General features: G+C 36.3%; 1 protein-coding gene and 1 pseudogene across 1 annotated transcript; both read right to left on the bottom strand.

The window, feature by feature from the left end:
* Nucleotides 1–4,923: 4,923 nt before the first annotated feature.
* On the bottom strand, nucleotides 4,924–6,115 carry LOC123391537 (olfactory receptor 52N2-like). Its single transcript, XM_045078262.1, has one exon. It carries the CDS (start codon nucleotides 6,067–6,069, stop codon nucleotides 5,107–5,109), a length of 963 nt encoding a protein of 320 aa, XP_044934197.1. The 5' UTR covers nucleotides 6,070–6,115; the 3' UTR covers nucleotides 4,924–5,106.
* Nucleotides 6,116–19,855: 13,740 nt separating this feature from the next.
* Nucleotides 19,856–21,296, bottom strand: LOC101687992 (annotated as a pseudogene).
* Nucleotides 21,297–22,264: the final 968 nt, after the last annotated feature.

Below are 22,264 nucleotides of genomic sequence, written 5' to 3'. Positions count from 1 at the left end.
TGCTTCCCCCACTCTCTCTGCCTTTCTATCTTCCTATTTGTGATCTCTCTCTCTGTCAAATAAATAAATAAAATCTTTAAAAAAAAAAAAAAACTATTGAGAACAAGCTGATGGAAGTGCTGAATCACTAAATGGCCCACCTGAGCACTGTGTGTTATATGCAACCAATGAATCATTGAACATCAAAGACTAACAATACACTTACTATATATTGGTTAAGTGAACACAATAAAAAAATCATAATAATAAAAAGGAAACGAATATCACACTGTATGTTAACTAACTGGATTTTAAATAAAAACTTAAAAAATAAAAATAAATAAAAATTGGAGTACAATAAGATAAATTTTTTCTCATAAAAAATTTAAGGTAATAAAAATGGAACAGGTTAGAAGAAAATATATGGCAATATATGTAACTGACAAGCCTTATTCCAAATATATAAAGGAATTTTATACTTCAATAATGAAACAAAAATTTTAAGAGAAAAGAGCAAAAGTCTTAACTGCCACCCCCCTCAAGTCATCTAAATAGTGGAGAGCTTATAAAAATATATCCCATCTTCTTTGTCATCAGGAAAATGCAAATTAAAATGTAGAGTGAATAGTTTATAGTCTTGGTGGGAGTTCAATTTGGTACAACCACCTTGGAATATAGTTTATACTGTACACCAAGAGTGAACCTAAAACTACTGTATGATCCAGAAATCCCACTCCTGCATAGTAAACCAAAAGAATGTACAAATATTTGCTCCCAAAGACATATAAAAGAATGTTCAGTGTACTGTTATTTATAGGAGTCAAACAAAAATGTTCTTCAAGAGTGTAATAAATTATTATGTATTCTGTATTCATAAATTGGCATTTTATTTAGGAAAGACATTGATCAAACAAATGCTTTATACAATATGGGTAATTTTAAATATAATCATGGTCTTATAAAAAAATTCTAAACAATTCATCTCAATCTCCTGAAAATTGCAGCATATAAGTAGACATTTATTTATTTCATCTGTTTCCTCTCTTTTCCTTCCCTTTTTTCCCTTCTCCTCTCCTTTCTTCTTCTTTTGTTTCTCTTTTACCATAATTTTCTCTTATCTCAAAAATGGGCAGAAGGCACAAACAGACACTTCTCCAAAGAAGACATGCAAATGGCTAAGAGACACATGCAAAAATGTTCATCATCATTAGCCATCAGGGAAATTCAAATCAAAACCACATTGAGATTCCACCTTATACCAGTTAGAATGGCCAAAATTAACAAGAAAGGAAACAACAAGTGTTAGAGAGGATGTGTAGAAAGGGGAACCCTCTTACACTGTTGATAGGAATGCAAGATGGTACAGCCGCTTTGGAAAACAGTGTGGAGATTCCTTAAGAAATTAAATACAGAGCATCCCTATGACCTTTCAATTGCACTACTGGGTATCTACCCTAAAGATACAGACGTAGTATCTGTATCTTTACCCAATGTTCATAGCAGCAATGGCCATGGTCGCCAAACTGTGGAAAGAGCAAAGATGGTCTTCAAGAGATGAATGGATAAAGAAGATATGGTCCATATATACAATGGAGTATTATGCCTCCATCAGAAAGGATGAGTACCCAACTTTTGATTCAACATGGATGGGACTGGAAGAGATTATGCTGAGTGAAATAAGTCAAGTAGAGAGAGTCAATTATCATATGGTTTCACTTATTTGTGGAGCATAAGGAATAACATGGAGGAAACTTGGAATAAGGAGAGGAGAGGTGAGTTGGGGGAAATCTGAGGGGAAAACAAACCATGAGACACTGTGGACTCAGAGAAACAAACTGAGAGAAGGGAGTGGGGGTTTGGGTGAGCCTGGTGGTGAGTATTAAGGAGGGCACGTATTGCATGGAGCACTGGGTGTGGTGCATAAACAATGAATTTTGGAACACTGAGAAAAAGTAAAATAAAATAAAATGTAAAAAACTTTCTCTTATCTCTTATTTCCTTTACATGTAACCTGATATTTCCTGTTTACATGTGAACTGTATTTGTTTTCTCTATCATTATTGTAGTTCAGATATTTAACTGTCTATTGTAACGAGTTTCTTGGAGTGCTTTCTTTCCCATTGTATGTGATAGACAATTTAAACTTGCATACATACATCAATATTAATTTTATACCGGTTATTTTCTTTATGGAATTGCATATTTTTTGTTCTAGTATTCTGAGCTCTGCATTCTTTACACCACAGTTATTTATGTTTCCTCTTCAGGCATCCTTCTAATATATGGTAATTACTAATTTATAATAATTACTGATTGAAAATTTTAACATTTTCCTTACTCTTTCACCATAGATTTTAATTTTCTTCATGTTTTTACCTTCCCAATTAAGCTTTCTTTTACTCATTTATCATTGTTTGGTTCCATTCTGCTACCGTATCTCATTCTCTAATCTGTCCACCTAAGGCATTTCTGTCCTTATGATATTTTTCTCCTTTTTCATAGATTATATGAAATTTTTCTCCTTTTCATAGATTATATGAAATCACCACCACTTTTGAAACATTTTTTAGTCTTTTTAATCTAACAGTGTATAATTTAGACAACTGTGATACTTGTCATTTCCTTCTTGCTTACTAGGATATTACTATAGACACAAAAAAATTATTTTCTGTGACGGTGTTGCTTCTTCATTTGCCACCAACCAGAGTTGGATTTGTCTATTCTCAGTGTTTTTCAATAAACACCGATTATAAATATCTTTTTTCCTTTCTCTCCCACCTTTTTCATATGCAGACACAGAGAAGAGAATAATATACAAATTCCAACACCTATACTTTTTAGCCAAGTTTGATCACTGTCTCTCTCCTTCTGAGGGAGCATTCTTCTCTTACCATGCTGCTAGTGTACAATATACAATTCCGATAAGTTACTGAAATCAAGGTCCATCCCACCCATAACCTCACCTACAGTAATTATTAGTAAAGATTTGTGGAATAAATGTATTAATATATATATATTTATCCCTCCCTTTTAATACCTACTTCCTGTCTGATTGTTTTCTATATATGCAATTTTTCTCATTATGTTGAAGATGGGTATATATCTTTCTCAATGTGGGGGTAAGCAGTTAAATGAGACAGAATGAATGTATAGGGAAAAATAGTTTTTCCCTATACAGACAGAAAATGTCTTTGTATGTTTTTATCTTTTTTGGATTCATCTATAGTGATATGTGTTGCACTCGTGTTGTCTCAGATTTTCATAGTGGTAGTAGATAGATTTCGTAGCAATACACTTTTTTTTTTCCTTTGGGCTGGCAGACATAGATATTTTAGTTCCCATCAAAGATTATGTTGTCATCCCAGATTCTAGACTTCCCACTTTGTCTAGCCTACCACACAGGCAATAGAGTCCCAACACTAAAGTCATTTGAGTAATTCCTAATTGCCTCTGTGATTTTCTTATTCATTTTTGAAATCTTTATTAATTAATTTATTTGACTTTAGTTTTACTCTCTATAATTTTGTAAGTATATTTAATTCAGCATTTCCATGTGTATGGAGTGTTGGGGGAATTATTCATTCTTGTTTATATTCAAACTCTTACACTGGCTAGAGATCCTCAAAATATCAACCTAATATCATGTAATAACAAATTAACATTTTTAGTGCAATGTAACTTCAGAAAACTCCATATTACATAGTGCTGTCTTCAAAATTCCAGTGGAAGAATGACATACTTTTCTAATTACTTTCAATGATGTACTTAAATGTTAATAAATATGTATTTCACATCTACCAGTTGTGGTATAAGGTTTGAATTGGCAATAAAATTATAAAACTCAAAAAGTTTTCATCCAGAGCTAGATTTCCTTAGTGTGCAGGGAATGGAAATCAATATACAAAGTATATTCAGGCTTGTTCAGTGTCCCTAAGGTGACGTGAATACAGGTTCTCAGTTCTCCATGTTTTGCTGTGTGGGAACAGGGCCTGGTTAGAGGAGACAGGGCCAATGTTTGTAACTGGCTTGATCATTATGTAAACTTTTTTTGGCAATCAACTTCACTTTGGAGTCAAATTATAGAAGATTTTTAGGGCATCCTAGTGGTTCAGTTGGTTAAGCATCTGCCTTCAGCTCAGGTCACGATCCCAGGGTCCTGGGATCAAGCTGCGCACCGGACTCCCTGCTCAGTGGGGATTCTGCTTCTCCCTCTCTCTTTGCCTGCTGCTTCCCCTTCTTGTGCTCTCTCTTTCTCTGTCAAATAAATAAATAAATCTTTTAAAAATTATAGAATATTTTCAGCTGTGGTGACTAAGGTTGGAAAAAGAGTCTATGAAGTCACCCAAGCCTAAATGTCTATCAATTTTTCTGGTGAATTCTGTTTTTTTTTTTTTTTTTTTTTTTTTTTTTTACTACCACTTTACAACCATCTATAAGACTTATTCTCTGTCTACTTCAAAAACCTCCTAAAATTATCTTCAGGAAATTGATTTAAGATTTTGTGGTTTATTCCCTTGCTATCTTTCCATCTTTTATTTAGGTAGTATTGATAGAAATACATGAAAATCATTCTCTTTGATACTGAAAATTCAACATAGCTTAGATAGATATGAGATAATTTACACAACTGAAACAAGTTATACTAAATTATGCAGCAAAAGGAATAGAGGGTTAATGAAGTCACTAAAACATGAGTGAAGGGTCTTAAGAAATAAATGCTGACACTTCTTTTTATAATGGGTTTCCTGCCACAAATGGGTGAATACCAAATATGGGATCAGGAATTTTTTTTTTTCTCATGTGCAATCCCATCCCATTTGCAATTTGTTTCATGGGAAAAGCACATTAGGAATCTAAGCAATGCAATGACTTCCAAACAGCTTTGACATACATTGATGTGAAATTCCTTTCAAGAAAAAAAAAAATCCTCAAGTTTAGGAGACATTCTTTTTTTATTTAATCAATTTTTATCATTGATGAGTTTTATGAAAAAGAATTCAGTTATTATAGTAGATATTCAATGCATATTGTTTTCCGCAATGAACCCACTGATGTTAAAGTTATGCTCAAGAATCTCCTCTGAAACATTTCTTGTCTTTCCTTGATTTTGGATATTAACTCGTGAATTTATTTCATAACTAAGATATCTTTCTCTTTAAAAAATAACTTGATGACTCCTTCCCGGATCTGCTTGGTCTTGACTCCATAAACAATGGGGTTCAGAGTAGGAGGCAACATCAAATAGAGATTAGCAATCAGAATATGGATGTGGTGGGGAATGTTCTGTCCCCCAAAACGATGAGTAAAAATGGTGAACAGGGCTGGAACATAGGTGATGACAATAGCACATATGTGGGATGTACAGGTGCCGAAGGCTTTCTGGCGAGCATCCGCAGAGGACAAACTCACCACTGCTCGCAAGATCATAGTGTAAGACACAGAAATACAAAACATATCAAAGCCCCCAATCAAGAGGGCTGCCAAGAGACCATAGATAGCGTTGACCTTGAAGTTGCCACAGGACACCTTGGCCACGGACATGTGGTCACAGTAGGTGTGGGGAATGAAGTTTCCCCGGCAGTAGGGCAGACGCTTGGTGAGGAAAGTGAATGGGAGGATGAGCAGCACACCCCTCAGGAAGGTGGCAAGACCAGCCTTGGCGATGACAGGGTTGGTGAGGATGGTGGAATAACGTAAGGGGTAGCAGATGGCGACATAGCGGTCCAGGGCCATGAGCATGAGCACCCCAGACTCCATCCCAGTCAGCGTGTGGACAAAAAACATCTGAGCCAGGCAGGCGTTGAAGTCAATCTCCTTGAGGTTGAACCAGAATATGCACAGCATGTTGGGTACAGTGGTGGTGCACAGGGTGACGTCCGTGAAGGAGAGCAGGGCCAGGAAGTAGTACATGGGCCGGTGCAGGGCGTCCTTATGGCTGATGAGGTAGATGAGCCCACAGTTCCCCAGGACAGCGATGATGTACATGAAGCAGAAGGGCAGGGCGATCCAGGTGTGTGCAGCTTCCAGGCCAGGGACACCATTCAAGATAAAGAATCCTGGGGTCAGGCTGGAGCTGTTTCCCCCCGACATAGTGGCTCATAGGAATTCTGCATTTTACATCCTTTGTTAGCAATTGCTTTCTACATAGGGGAAAAGTGGGGTTAGAAACCAGACAAGAGAGAGTGGTTTGGATAATAATACCCACAAATGTCATTAACCTTGCATTGATAAGACAGTATTTTTCCTCCCACTCTAGCAAGAGAGTCTTTGAACTATTGTACTAAAAACTATTGTATCTAAAATAATTAAACAGTACTATTTGATGTCTCTTGTCCATTTGGATTGTCTAAATAACTATCCTCACTTTCTAAACCTCTCCTCAGCACACCTCTTCTATTCTATCACATTCTGATAAAAAGTAGTGAACTGAGCTGTAATTATCTCTTCCTCCCAAAAAGCCACTTCTATTTCTCCTCTTGGATTCTTCATGAGTTATCACTAAAATCATGTTTGTATATTTAGAGGATCACCTTGATCTGACTCATCCTTATTAGTAGGAATTTTGTTCTGCCTTGAAGATAATGAAGAAAACTATAAATGAATGTAAAATTTGCCAGTAATATTCATATAACTTGCTTAAGATGATACATTGTAGATGCTCAATAAAATATATATGAATAAATGAATGTTTGAATTAGTAAGGACTTAATATCTGACATCAGTATCATGCTTTTTTACACTATGAAATTTTAAAGGAATATTTTGAGAAGAAAAAAGTACTTATACTTCTAAAATATTGGCAAGTTTTATGGAATTTCATTAAAAATGTTATTAAAGGGGTGAATTCAATCAGAAATAGCATCTTTTCCATTTGCCCTTCTGCTTTTGCACTTTTTCTTTAGTAGTTTCCTATCCATTTTCAATATAAGATTTGCATTTAAGAAGCCCTTGAAGTTCTAAGATCACTAATTGTTTATAATGTTTTAATTTAAATAGTATTTCTTTTGTAATAACTGGACAGGTTATCAGTACAAAAGATAATACTATATTTTTGGATTGCAATTTCTTGTAAACATAACAGAAAGAACTGAATGATGGTTGAAGGAATTTACAGATTCAGGGATGTTTGAGAAAGCTTGAAGTCACCAAACAGTTAAAAATTTTTTTTAATCATCTGAGGAAAATAAAATGGCCCTTAAGGTCTGGATGGGCACCTTTACATGCAGCAATGCCAATGTCAAACATTCCCACCACCTGGTAGAACTACAGAGATACCTGCATTGTGACAACACGTATTACATAGCTGTGAAGATGCCAGACATAGATTCCCGTCACCTAAATAATCTGGAAACCATTGTTGTGTCCTCCCTCTGCCCAGGGTACATAGAAGTCATCATGGAAAGATGATACAAAGGAATACAAGTTACATAGGTTCACGGTCTCTGGTTCCTAAGGCGATTGTCTTATGAGAGAGTTCTCTCAGACATCTCCAGAAATGTCCCCACATGAAGGAGCCATCATTTCATAGTCCTAGACCAAAAAAATGTAAATATTACAGTCTCTGATGTCTGCCATCTTTTATGTGAACACCACATTGAAATGAATGGGTGACTGGAAAATGAGACTAAGTCCACCCAGGAAGATAGAGACCCATTACCTCTGCAGAAGTGAAAGGGAAAAACAAAGTCATTGCCTCTTGCAAATATAGCCCTTTTTAAAACCATCTGCATATTCTAGGCTATTGTATTCTTAGCCATCAATATTCTTACTTTCCTTAAAATAGCTATTTTTGAGAACTCCCCAAACTCACCTCAGTGTTTAGCACAATTCTATTCATGGCTGAGAATACTTAGGAGTTCTTCAAAATCTGGGGGATGGCATCTTCTTACATAGGATTTTCAGTTTCCCTGGAGAATCTCCAGCAGGATGTCCCAGGCGGACTGAGTCTCCAGAATTATATGTCTCAGAGGAATTCTCATGGAAAGAGAATAAACTTTCAGCCTGGTGGTAGCAGATCTATGTTTAGAAACTTTTGAGTAGAAAAGGAAAGAACAAAAACAAATATTAAGGCTAGTGACCACCAACCCTGGGTGGAGATTAACATCATGTCAATTTTTTTTCTCTCATTACAAAAGAAAATAATATCCTTAATGTGGAAAATCTGAAAACCGCAAAAAAAAAAAAAAAAAAAAAAACATGAAAAAGTTGAAAAATCGCTTGTAAATCCAATACAGAGAAATAACCATTCTCAAAATATCTTCTGTACTTCATTTACTCATTTCGTAATTATTTTGTTTAATATTCTGGTTTTGTATAAATTTCAGAGTATATGGAGTTTTAAAAATACTTTTTTTTTTCTTTTCCCAATATTATTTTGTTAACATTTTCTTATGTCATTCTGTATACCTTGAAATCAAAATTTTCAATAGCTAAACTTCTTTCACCCAATAGTTATACCAAATTTAATTAAGTACTTCACTACTCTTGAATATTTAAATTATTTCCTCATTTTTTTCTATCAAAAATAATTCTTCTATGGATATTGTAATCCATTCTGCATTACTGATTTTTCCCTCGTACAAGAATAAGATATAAGGGGGTCCTAAGTGGCTTAGTTGGTAGTATCTGACTTCAGCCGAGGTCATGATCCCAGGGTCCTGGAATTGAGCCCCACATCAGGCTCTCTGCTGGGTGGAGGGTCTGCTTCTCTCTCTGTCCCTTGCCCCACTCTTGTTTTTTCTCTCTCTCTCACTCTTTCAAATAAATAAATAAAATCTTTTTCATTTATATTTTATTTATTTGTCAGAGAGAGAGTGAGCATGCACAAGCAGGCAGAGTGTCAGGCAGAGGCAGAGAGAGAAGCAGGCTCCCCGCTGAGCAAGGAACCTGATGTGGGACTCGATCCCAGGACCCTGGGATCATGACCTGAGACAAAGGCAGTGGTTTAACAAACAGAGCCACTCAGGTGTCCCAATAAAATCTTTTTTTTTAAAAGAAAAGAAGAAATAGAACTGTTAAGTTTGTGGGATCAAAGGCATGGATAATTTTATTTATATTTATAAGTGTTGGAAAAAATCATCTCCATAAAATTGTGTTGCTTTTCATTTCCATACAGCATTGGGGGTATTGGTTATTATATATTCTCTTTTCCCCAACTGGACTGGTAAGAATACATCTCTTTGGTATTTTAACTTCAATTAAAATTAACTTCATTTGTAGTGGTTATGAACTTTTTTTCAAGCGTTTTTTTTCAAGTGGTTCAAACGGTTTTATCAGGTGTTTTCTTCATATTTTGATTATTCATTCACCTCCTTATTCATTTTTTTCTTAGAGTTTTTATCTTATACTACTTTGAGAAAGAGTGACAGAGAGAGATGCAGAGAGAGAATGAGCAGGAGGGAGGGGCAAGAGGAGGAGAAGGAGAGAGGGAATCCTAAGCAGACTCCATGCTGAGCATGGAGCCAGCTCGGCTTGATCTCCTGATCCTAAGATCACGCCTGGAGCCAAAACTAAGAGTTTGACACTCAACATACTGAGCCACCCCAGGTGCATATCCTCCTTTCCATTTTTAGTGGAGGTGTTAGTCTGTATTTTATTGCTTTCTAGGCACCTTCAATACTAAATATAAGCCCATTTGTTGTCATAGTTTGCAAACATTTTTCCAAGAAACCATTTGGCCTTAAATTTTATTTTATGATTGACAGAAATTGAATTGCTTTCCCTTTCCTTTCTTTTATTGAGGAAAAAATCTTTCCATATTTCAACCCTTCCATGGGAAATGACATACTGAAGAAAACAAAGTTACACTACTCCATACACTCACGTCTCACCTAAAGCCTCAACTAAATGCAATTAGAGCTTAAATTCTGGTGTAAATATTTCCAGAAGTTTTTTTTTTTTAATATTAAGCATTTTCATAAAATTTTAATGCATGAACTGTGGTGTTGATGTTGTTTTGTTTAGCTTTTTGCTTTAGCGATATTTCTAGATAAGAGTACCAGAGACCTCCCCCTTATCTGTAGTTTTGCTATCTGTTATTTTAGCTACTTGTCAACTGTGATCGAGGCAGATGACCCTCAGAAGATCAGTAGTAGCCAAACAATGTATCACTGTGTATTTTATCATCTCATATAATCACAAGAAGGGTAAGTATAGTAAAAATAAGACATTTTGAGAGAGAGACCAGATTCACATAACTTTTATTACTGTAGATTGTTATAATTGTTCTCCATAATTATTATTGTTGTTAATGTCTTACTGTGCTTAATTTATAAGTTAAACCTTATCATCAGTATGCATGTATGGGAAAAAAAACACATAGTATATATAGAGTTTGGTACTATCTATGGTTTCAGGCATCCACTGGGGCTCTTCAAACATATTTCCCTGTGGATAAGTGGGGACAACTGTCAGAGACTCTCAAATTCACTACTTGGGAAGACTTTAAATTACATAAAAATATGGTTTTTGTAAAAAAAAAAAAATGGAATACACAGAAAATTATTTTGATATAATTTAAATAAATGCAACTATATATACTCCAAAATTACAAATGGATCTCAGTATAAATTTTCTCCTTTTAGATTTGAAATTTAGGGAAATAAGAATTGATATGAATTTTAGTTAAACGTAGAGCAGGGTTCTTAACTTGATCCCCAAATTGGTTATACTAAACTGCATCAGATCTTCTAGGGGACTTTTTAAAAAGGAAGATAATAGGGTGTCCTACAATCTATCACTTTTGCTCATAAACATTTACACTGAGTTTAGGAATCAACAGAGCTAAGCATTCTTAATAAAGTAATTTTTTATTTCCATTTTTTAGGAATTTCATTTTTATATTTAATTACATATATCAGAAGTATAAGATATGAAGCCAACATTTAACTTACATCTATTACCAATATTTTTAATATATTTCCTATTTGCTTAGCCATTCTTGTTAATAGTTTTATTTTGAAAAAAAAAATTGCCTCAACTTTCTGTGTCACAGAAAAAATTGTTATTCCAAAATGGAAAGGCTATGTCATTCATCTGTTTAGGACTTTTGTTCTCTCTTGTTTTTAACCCTGGAGTCTAAAAATGACTCTATGAAGTCGCTTGACTTCATAGATATATGATTTTTTTTTTTTTTGTATGAAAGAAAGCAAAAGCAATAACCAAACAGAAAGGTAATGCATCCAGGTTCTCTGCTCGGCAGGGAGTCTGCTTCCCTTCCTCTCTCTGCCTGCCTCTCTGCCTACTTGTGATCTATCTGTCAAATAAATAAATAAAATCTTTAAAAATATATTAAATTCAAAGTTCTCATGTATGCTCATACATGCCACAAAATAATTAAGCTAATTTTGTGCAGTCTTGTTCATTTTTTATAAAACTGCTTTGAAAATAGTTTTAAGTTATTTTGAAATACAAGCTATGTCTGGTATTCATTTTAAAGAAAAGTAAATTTGTTGTTCATTGGTACTGTGAGAGAACTTGAGGAATACTAATAGGAATATTAATATCTCCTACTTTGAAAAGGAGTTTGATTTAACTAAATTATAATCTAATCATGAGTATTTTATACCTGATACCTTGGTTCTAGAGCTAATCAAATTGTGTGAGTTTGATGTGGGAGGGCTGGGCCTTTCCACCAAGCCCATTGAGCTCTGCTCCCAACTTGGTCTCTAGGGCAGGAGAAAGAATGTGAACTGAAGTGTCTTCCACCATCTTTTTTTTTGAGTCTTTTCCTTTCCTCCTCATTTTTAGTCCTCTTCTTTCTCTCTCTCCCTATGAATACTAAATAGAATTTCCTTCTATCAAGTCTACCTTATAACTAAAAAAACCCCTCCATTATTCTACCTGCTTGTTCTCATTCAGTTGTGTCTTAGTTTTCAGAGTTATGTTGTTATTTCCATGAAACCCATTTTTGAGTTTATAATGGTGAAGATGACATAAAATTAATTGGGAATTGTTACTGAAGTGCCTTAAATAAGTGTTGTTTATTAGATTTTATTTCTTCATATTTTTAAATTTATGTTTCTGGTTTTAATTTGTTGCTATTGCTGGAGTTGCCCCCCTGCACCCTCCTCCCCATAGCATAGTCCTATCAACATGATTGTATTTACATTTTAGTCTTAGTGTTTTCAGATTCATCCAATCTTGCTGTCTGTGTATCATATTCCTCTTCTATAAAATGTGGATAATCATAGCTATTCCATAGCTCTGACTTAGAAGTTCAATGTGTTACTCTATATGAATCATTATACCTGACACTATATATATAACTATAAACATTAAAAAGTATATATAAATATATATATTTTAAAATATACATATTTAAATATATATGTATATTTAAATGGAAGTTTAGGAAAAGCAATTTTGTGATCTTTTTGCTAGTATTTTATTGCTAGTATTTATTGCTTAAAGAAAAAATTTCTTAACTGGGGCATCTGGGTGGCTCAGTCAGTTAAAAACATCTGCCTTCAACTCAGGTCATGATCCCAGGGTCCTGGGATCAAGCCCCGCATCAGGCTCCCTGCTCAGCATGGAGTCTGCTTCTCCCTTTCCCACTCCTATTCCTCATCTCTCGCTGTCTCTCTCTCTGTGTCAAATAAATAAATAAAATCTTTTAAAAAAATTTTTAAAGGAGGGGGGGGAGTCAAGATGGCAGAGACATAGAAGGCTGAGACTACTTCAGCTAGCCGGAGATCAGCTAGATAGCTTATCTAAAGATTGCAAACACCTGATAATCCATCAGCAGATCGAAGAGGAGAAGAACAGAAATTCTGGAAACAGAAAAACAACCACTTTCTGAAAGGTAGGACCGGCGGAGAAGTGAATCCAAAGCGACAGAAAGATAGACCCCAGGGGGAGGGCCCGTTTCCCGGCAAGCTGCGGAGCAATGGCCCACAAAATCAGGACTTTTAAAAGTCTGTTCCGCTGAGGGACATCGCTCCAGAGGCTAAACAGGGGCGAAGCCCACGTGGGGTCAGCGTGGCTTCAGGTCCCGCAGGGTCACAGAAGGATCGGGGGTGTCTGAGTGTCACAGAGCTTGCGGGTATTGGAATGGGGAAGCCGGCTACAGAGACAGAGCCAACAGTAAGCTCACAGCTCGGTGTTACCTTGAACCTGTCGCAGGCTCGGTGAGCTCGGAGCGCGGCCGGAGGTCAGGCAGACGGGAATAACTGGGCGCTGTTCTCTGAGGGCGCACTGAGGAGTGCGGCCCTGGGCTCTCGGCTCCTCCGGGCCGGAGACCAGGAGGCCGCCATTTGTATTCCCGTCCTCTGGAACTCTACGGAAAGCGCTCAGGGAGCAAAAGCTCCTGAAAGCAAACCCAAGCGGATTACTCAGCCCGGCCCCTGATAAGGGCGGTGCAATTCCGCCTGGGGCAAAGACACTTGAGAATCACTACAACAGGCCCCTCCCCCAGAAGATCAAAAGAAATCCAGCTGAGACCAAGTTCACCTACCAAGGAGTGTGGTTTCAATACCAAGGAGAGCAGCAGAATTCCAGAGGAGGAGAAAGCAAAGCATGGAACTCATGGCTTTTTCCCTGTGATTTTTTTTAGTCTTGCAGTTAAAGTAATTTTTTTCTTTTTCATTTTTTGTTTTTTTTCTCGCCTTCTGGTTCAATTTTTTTTTTAATTTTTACCTTTTTCTTTTTTAACGTTTTTTAACTAGTTTATCTAATATATATATTTTTTCTTTTTTATATTTTCTTATTTGTTTTCTTTTTTTTAATACTTTTCTTTTCCTTTTTTTTTCTTTCTTCCTTTTTGAACCTCTTTTTATCCCCTTTCTCCGCCCTCACGATTTGGGATCTCTTCTAATTTGGTTAAAGCATATTTTCCTGGGGTTGTTGCCACCCTTTTAGTATTTTACTTGCTCCTTCATATACTCTTATCTGGACAAAATGACAAGACGGAAAAATTCAACACAAAAAAAAGAACAAGAGGCAGTACCGAAGGCTAGGGACCTAATCAATACATACATTGGTAATATGTCAGATCTAGACTTCAGAATGACAATTCTCAAGGTTCTAGCCAGGCTCGAAAAAGGCATGGAAGATATTAGAGAAACCCTCTTGAGAGATATAAAAGCCCTTTCTGGAGAAATAAAAGAACTAAAATCTAACCACGTTGAAATAAAAAAAGCTATTAATGAGGTGCAATCAAAAATGGAGGCTCTCACTGCTAGGATAAATGAGGCAGAAGAAAGAATTAGTGATATAGAAGACCAAATGACAGAGAATAAAGAAGCTGAGCAAAAGAGGGACAAACAGCTACTGGACCACGAGGGGAGAATTCAAGAGATAAGTGACACCATAAGATGAAACAACATTAGAATCCTTGGGATTCCAGAAGAAGAAGAAAGAGAGAGGGAAGCAGAAGGTATACTGGAGAGAATTATTGGGGAGAATTTCCCCATTATGGCAAAGGGAATGAGCTTCAAATTTCAGGAGGTTCAGAGAACGCCCCTCAAAATCAATAAGAATAGGCCCACACCCGTCACCTAATAGTAAAATTTACAAGTCTCAGTGACAAAGAGAAAATGCTGAAAGCAGCCCGGAAAAATAAGTCTGTAACATACAATGGTAAAAATATTAGATTGGCAGCTGACTTATCCACAGAGACCTGGCAGGCCAGAAAGAGCTGGCATGATATTTTCAGAGCACTAAACGAGAAAAACATGCAGCCAAGAATACTATATCCAGCTAGGCTATCATTGAAAATAGACGGAGAGATTAAAAGCTTCCAGGACAAACAAAAACTGAAATAATTTGCAAACACCAAACCAGCTCTACAGGAAATATTGAAAGGGGTCCTCTAAGCAAAGAGAGAGCCTACAAGTGGTAGATCAGAAAGGAACAGAGACCATATACAATAACAGTCACCTTACAGGGAATACAATGGCACTAAATTCATATCTCTCAATAGTTACCCTGAATGTGAATGGGCTAAATGCCCCTGTCAAAAGACACAGGGTATCAGAATGGATAAAAAAACAAAACCCATCTATATGTTGCCTCCAAGAAACTCATTTTAAGCCCGAAGACACCTCCAGATTTAAAGTGAGGGGGTGGAAAAGAATTTACCATGCTAATGGACATCAGAAGAAAGCAGGAGTGGCAATCCTTATATCAGATCAATTAGATTTTAAGCCAAAGACTATAATAAGAGATGAGGAAGGACACTATATCATACTCAAAAGGTCTGTCCAACAAGAAGATTTAACAATTTTAAATATCTATGCCCCCAAAGTGGGAGCAGCCAACTATATAAACCAATTAATAACAAAAACAAAGAAACACATCAACAATAATACAATACTAGTAGGGGACTTTAACACTCCCCTCACTGAAATGGACAGATCATCCAAGCAAAAGATCAGCAAGGAAATAAAGGCCTTACATGACACAAAGGACCAGATGGACATCACAGATATATTCAGAACATTTCATCCCAAAGCAACAGAATACACATTCTTCTCTACTGCACATGGAACATTCTCCAGAATAGATCACATCCTCGGTCCTAAATCTGGACTCAACCGGTATCAAAAGATTGGGATCATTCTATGCATATTTTCAAACCACAATGCTCTAAAGCTAGAACTCAACTACAAAAGGAAGTTTGGAAAGAACCCAAATACATGGAGACTAAACAGCATCCTCCTATGGAATGAATGGGTCAAAGAGGAAATTAAAGAAGAATTGAAAAAAATCATGGAAACAAATGATAATGAAAATACAACGGTTCAAAATCTGTGGGCACAACAAAGGCAGTCCTGAGAGGAAAATATATAGCGGTACAAGCCTTTCTCAAGAATCAAGAAAGGTCTCAGGTACACAACCTAACCCTACACCTAAAGGAGCTGGAGAAAGAACAGGAAAGAAACCCTAAGCCCAGCAGGAGAAGAGAAATCATAAAGATCAGAGCAGAAATCAATGAAATAGAAACCAAAAAAACAATAGAACAAATCAACGAAAGTAGGAGCTGGTTCTTTGAAAGAATTAATAAAATTGATAAACCCCTGGCCTGACTTATCAAAAAGAAAAGAGAAAGGACCCAAATAAATAAAATCATGAATGAAAGAGGAGAGATCACAACTAACACCAAAGAAATACAAACTATTATAAGAACATACTATGAGCAACTCTACGGCAATAAATTTGATAATCTGGAAGAAATGGATGCATTCCTAGAAACATATAAACTACCACAACTGAACCAGGAAGAAATAGAAAGCCTGAACAGACCCATAACCAGTAAGGAGATTGAAACAGTCATTAAAAATCTCCAAACAAACAAAAGCCCAGGGCCAGACGGCTTCCCGGGGGGAATTCTACCAAACATTTAAAGAAGAACTAATTCCTACTCTCCTGAACTGTTCCAAAAAATAGAAATGGAAGGAAAACTTCCAAACTCATTTTATGAGGCCAGCATCACCTTGATCCCAAAACCAGACAAGGATCCCATCAAAAAAGAGAGCTATAGACCAATATCCTTGATGAACACAGATGCAAAAATACTCAACAAAATACTAGCCAATAGGATTCAACAGTACATTAAAAGGATTATTCACCACGACCAAGTGGGATTTATTCCAAGGCTGCAAGGTTGGTTCAACATCCACAAATCAGTCAATGTGATACATCACATCAATAAAAGAAAGAACAAGAACCATATGATACTCTCAATAGATGCTGAAAAAGCATTTGACAAAGTACAGCATCCCTTCCTGATCAAAACTCTTCAAAGTGTAGGGATAGAGGGCACATACCTCAATATCATCAAAGCGATCTATGAAAAACCCACCGCAAATATCATTGTCAATGGAGAAAAACTGAAAGGTTTTCTGCTAAGGTCAGGAACACGGCAGCGATGTCCATTATCACCAGTGCTATTCAACATAGTACTAGAGGTCCTAGCCTCAGCAATCAGACAACAAAAGGAAATTAAAGGCATCCAAATTGGAAAAGAAGAAGTCAAATTATCACTCTTCGCAGATGATATGATACTATATGTGGAAAACCCAAAAGACTCCACTCCAAAACTGCTAGAACTTATACAGGAATTCAGTAAAGTGTCAGGATATAAAATAAATGCACAGAAATCAGTTGCATTTCTCTACACCAACAGCAAGACAGAAGAAAGAGAAATTAAGGAGTCCATCCCATTTACAATTGCACCCAAAACCATAAGATACCTAGGAATAAACCTAACCAAAGAGGCACAGAATCTATACTCAGAAAACTATAAAGTACTCATGAAAGAAATTGAGGAAGACACAAAGAAATGGAAAAATGTTCCATGCTCCTGGATTGGAAGAATAAATATTGTGAAAATGTCTATGCTACCTAAAGAAATCTACACATTTAATGCAATTCCTATCAAAGTACCATCCATCTTTTTCAAAGAAATGGAATAAATAATTCTAAAATTTATATGGAACCAGAAAAGACCTCGAATAGCCAAAGAAATATTGAAAAAGAAAGCCAACGTTGGTGGCATCACAATTCCGGACTTCAAGCTCTATTACAAAGCTGTCATCATCAAGACAGCATGGTACTGACACTAAAACAGACACATAGATCAATGGAACAGAATAGAGAGCCCAGAAATAGACCCTCAACTATATGGCCAACTAATCTTCGACTAAGCAGGAAAGAATGTCCAATGGAAAAAAGACAGCCTCTTCAATAATGGTGTTGGGAAAATTGGACAGCCACATGCAGAAAAATGAAATTGGACCAATTCCTTACACCACACACAAAAATAGACTCAAAATGGATGAAGGACCTCAATGTGCGATAGGAATCCATCAAAATCGTTGAGGAGAACACAGGCAGCAACCTCTTCGACCTCAGCCACAGCAACACCTTCCTAGGAACAATGCCAAAGGCAAGGGAAGCAAGGGCAAAAATGAACTATTGGGATTTCATCAAGATCAAAAGCTTTTGCACAGCAAAGGAAACAGTTAACAAATATAAAGACAACTGACAGAATAGGAGAAGATATTTGCAAACTACATATCAGATAAAGGACTAGTGTCCAGAATCTATAAAGAACTTAGCAAACTCAACACCCAAAGAACAAATAATCCAATCAAGAAATGGGCAGAGGACATGAACAGACATTTCTGCAAAGAAGACATCCAGATGGCCAACAGACACATGAAAAAGTGCTCCATATCACTCGGCATCAGGGAAATACAAATCAAAACCACAATGAAATATCACCTCACACCAGTCAGAATGGCTAAAATCAACAAGTCAGCAAATGACAGATGCTGGCGAGGATGCGGAGAAAGGGGAACCCTCCTACACTGTTGGTGGGAATGCAAGCTGGTGCAGCCACTCTGGAAAAAGCTTGGAGGTTCCTCAAAATGTTGAAAATAGAACTTCCCTATGACCCAGCAATTGCACTATTGGGTATTTACCCTAAAGATACAAACGTAGTGATCCAAAGGGGCACATGCACCCGAATGTTTATAGCAGCAATGTCCACAATAGACAATCTATGGAAAGAACCTAGATGTCCATCAACAGATGAATGGATCAAGAAGATGTGGTATATATACACAATGGAATACTATGCAGCCATCAAAAGAAATGAAATCTTGCCATTTGCGACAACATGGTTGGAACTAGAGCGTATCATGCTTAGCGAAATAAGTCAAGCAAAGAAAGACAACTACCATATGATCTCCCTGATATGAGGAAGTGGTGATGCAACATGGGGGTTTAAGTGGGTAGGAGAAGAATCAATGAAACAAGATGGGATTGGGAGGGAGACAAACCATAAGTGACTCTTAATCTCACAAAACAAACTGAGGGTTGCTGGGGGGAGGGGGTTTGGGAGAAGGGGGTGGGATTATGGACATTGGGGAGGGTATGTGCTTTGGTGAGTTCTGTGAAGTGTGTAAACCTGGTGATTCACAGACCTGTACCCCTGGGGATCAAAATATATGTTTATAAAAAATAAAAAATTAAAAAAAAAATTTTTTAAAAGAAAATTTCTTAATTAAGTAAAATTTACAAAATCCAAAAACATGATTCAAGGACATAGAAATTTTGCTGATTATAAGTTCATAATTTACATCATATAGAGGTAATTTACATCATCATATAGAGGCATTAAAAAACAGATTTTTTATTCTTTTATTCTTAATGTGTAATTATATTGCAAAAAAATATATGATGTGATTTGTACATTTATAATGATTTCACTATATACGTAATACTGAAATATAGTTATCATATTAGCAGGTAATAAGAATATAATCTTAATATAATTAAGATTTCCACCTAACTATCTACTTGTATCCATTCCTGGTCATATTCTATTACTCCAATTACCTCTTGTGATATGCTCTTATTATTTTTCACTTTTCATTCAGTCTTCCTATTTCTGAATACCACATTTATCATTCTACTCTGTTAATTTTTTCACTGTTATCTTTTTTTTCCTCTGTTATTTCCAGAACTCTAAATAAAGTACTCCTTTCTTCACTGTCCCTGGTCACTTAACTACCCCTGTATTAAAGTCAAGTAAAGCAGTAAAGCCCAGACATCTTGATTGGAAAATTACATAGATTTTCTTTAAGTCTCCTTTCCTCTACTCATAAAACCTTTACTCAAATACCCATCAAATGTGTCCACTGTGTTTCTCAAAATTCTGCTTGATATCAACTCTAAGGGATGTTTCTCAGATTATAATGAACGTCAGTGATCATGTCTATTCCAGGTTAATTTGTATGTACATGACTACATGGATAAGAATCCAAATAATTACTCAGGAAGAAATGAGCAGACAAGGAGAATTATTTTTTCCCAAGTTTCAAATAAATATGGAATAAAAAAGATGACAGAACTCATGGAATTCAGCACAAACCTTCTGGGGAAGGGTTTCTGACTTCCCTACAACACTTGAGACAGTTTACATAGGTGTCTTCCCCAATCTTCAGGAGTCTTTCAGCTATTTGACCTGCTTTGCTCTTTTTTATATACTCCCTCAGAGTGCCCTAGATGAAAGAGCATTAATCATTAAGAGTTCACTTCAAATTCTAGACTCCTGTTCTATGAATTCATTCTACCAGGTCTGTCCAAAATTAAACTGTGTGGAAAACACAATTGTTTCCTGTCTATTTTTTTTTTCTATCAAATTAGAGGTCTCAGGTTAAAATTTCTTTTGTGATTGTTTCATAAATATTATAACAGAATATTGACAGGTATTTTTTCCTGATGTTCATGGTTATGAATTTTGCATCTATTCTTTTCCCCTATAAGTTTTCTCTACCTTTATGCTACATGCAGAATCATATACTCTAAACTTAGCTCACACTCAAAATATCTTTCTTGCTAAAAACAATTTGATCACTCCTTCACAAATCTGCTTGGTCTTTACTCTGTAGACAATTGGATTCAGGGTAGGAGGCATTAACAGGTAAAGATTGGCTATAAAATGTGAACATGGTGAGGTATGGTGTGTTCCCAAAATGATGAGTAAAGTCGAAGAAGGTTGGGACTAGGTAATGACAATATTACATATGAGAGATGTACAGGTGCTGAAGGATTTGCGGTGAGCATCTGAAGATGACAGACTCACTGTAGGACCGATAATCATGGTGTGAAGACATGAAAAATACAAAACATATCAAATCCTCCAATCAATATGGAAGCTTTGAGACCATAGATGGCATTAATCTTGATGTTGTCACAGGGCAGTTTGGCCACAGACGTAGGTCACAGTAGGTGGGGTGGAAGAGGTTGCTCCTGCAGTAGGGAAGGTACTTGACCAGGAAAGTGAATGGGATCATGAGCAACACACTTTGACTGAAGGCAGCAAACCCAAACTTGATAATTACTGTGTTGGTGAGGATGCTAGAATAGCAAAGAGGGTAGCAAATGGACACATAGTGATCCAGGGCCATAAGCATGAGCACACCAGACTCCATACCTGTCAACATGTGGATGAAAAACTTCTTCATGAGGCAGGCATTAAAGTCAATCTCTTTAAGATTGAAGCAAAAGATACATAATATATTAGGGACAAATGAAGTGAACCCACTAATATCTGTAAGAGACCACAAATCTAGAAAGTAGTACATAGGCTGATGCAGGGCCTCATCATAGCTGATGAGGTAGATGAGCCCACAGTTCCCCAGGACAGCGATGATGTTTATGAGACAGAAGGGCAGGGAGATCCAGATGTGTAACTCTTCTAGTTCAGGAATCCCATCAAGAATGAAGTATCTTGGTGTCAGGCAGGAGATGTTGGCTTCATGCATGATGGTCAATTGCAAAGCATGTTACTTTTATATCAGTAAAGACATCCTACAAAAGAAGATGGTAGTGAGGTTGGTTTCAGTCAGAGACAAAAGATGAACAAGTATTTTGCATGATCTAAACAATAAATTTAGGAAAAAAAATAATCTTTTTGTACCCACGCATTGTTATTCTATCCTACTGAGTAGTCCTGGGACTCTTATTGAAGGACAAGAATGCTAACATAGTACGAACATTATAACAGATACCTGATCTCTTTTGGTTTTATACTGTATACTCTGTCTATGTGTATGTGTTCATATTCTCAGGTGATAGTTTGATGGGCTAAAAATTACATAATAATTTACAACTTACAAATCTTGGCCATGTTCATTTTGTATTATATTTCTAATTGTCTTTTGCTGGTAAGCATGAAAGATTTTAGTATTTACATTTAACTAATGACATTGTTAAGCTCTGTGCAGTGCTCAACAGTGTAGTTCAAAACTACAAGGCAATCACCTTAAATCTGTTAGCATGGTTGTTATAAAACAAAACAGTAGATAACAAACATTGGAGAGGAGAAAAGGGAACTCTGGTGCACTATTGGTGAGAATACATATTGGTTCAGTCATGGAAAACAGCATGAAGTTACCTCAAAAAATTACAAACATAAATGCCATATGATCCAGAAATCTCACTTCCAAATATATATCTGAAGATAAAATTATTATCTCAAAGAAATATCTGTACTTCCATGTTCATTGCAGCATTAACACAACACACCAGGACATGGAAACAAGTATCTATAGATGGATGACTATATAAAGAAAATGTGGTATCTATATTGGACAGAGTATTATTCACCCATATGAAAGAGGGAAATATTGGCATTTATGACAAATGGATGGACCTTGAGGGCATTATGCTGAATGAAGTAAATCAGGCAGATCATACTGTATGATCTCACTTAAATATGGAATGTAAAAACATCAAACTCATTGAAACAGTAGAATGGTGGATGCCAGGGGGA

Source organism: Mustela putorius, unplaced genomic scaffold (assembly GCF_011764305.1).
Source record: "Mustela putorius furo isolate JIRA1106 unplaced genomic scaffold, ASM1176430v1.1 tig00000238_pilon_pilon_pilon, whole genome shotgun sequence".
In the NCBI taxonomy this organism is placed as follows: Eukaryota; Metazoa; Chordata; class Mammalia; order Carnivora; family Mustelidae; genus Mustela; species Mustela putorius.
The sequence above is the reverse complement of the archived record's forward strand: the minus strand, read 5'-3'. Positions and strand labels throughout refer to the sequence as shown.

Bases quoted from the DNA above. Each gene is read 5' to 3' on its own strand.
- LOC123391537 (XM_045078262.1), bottom strand. From the start codon at position 6,069: ATGTCGGGGGGAAACAGCTCCAGCCTGACCCCAGGATTCTTTATCTTG.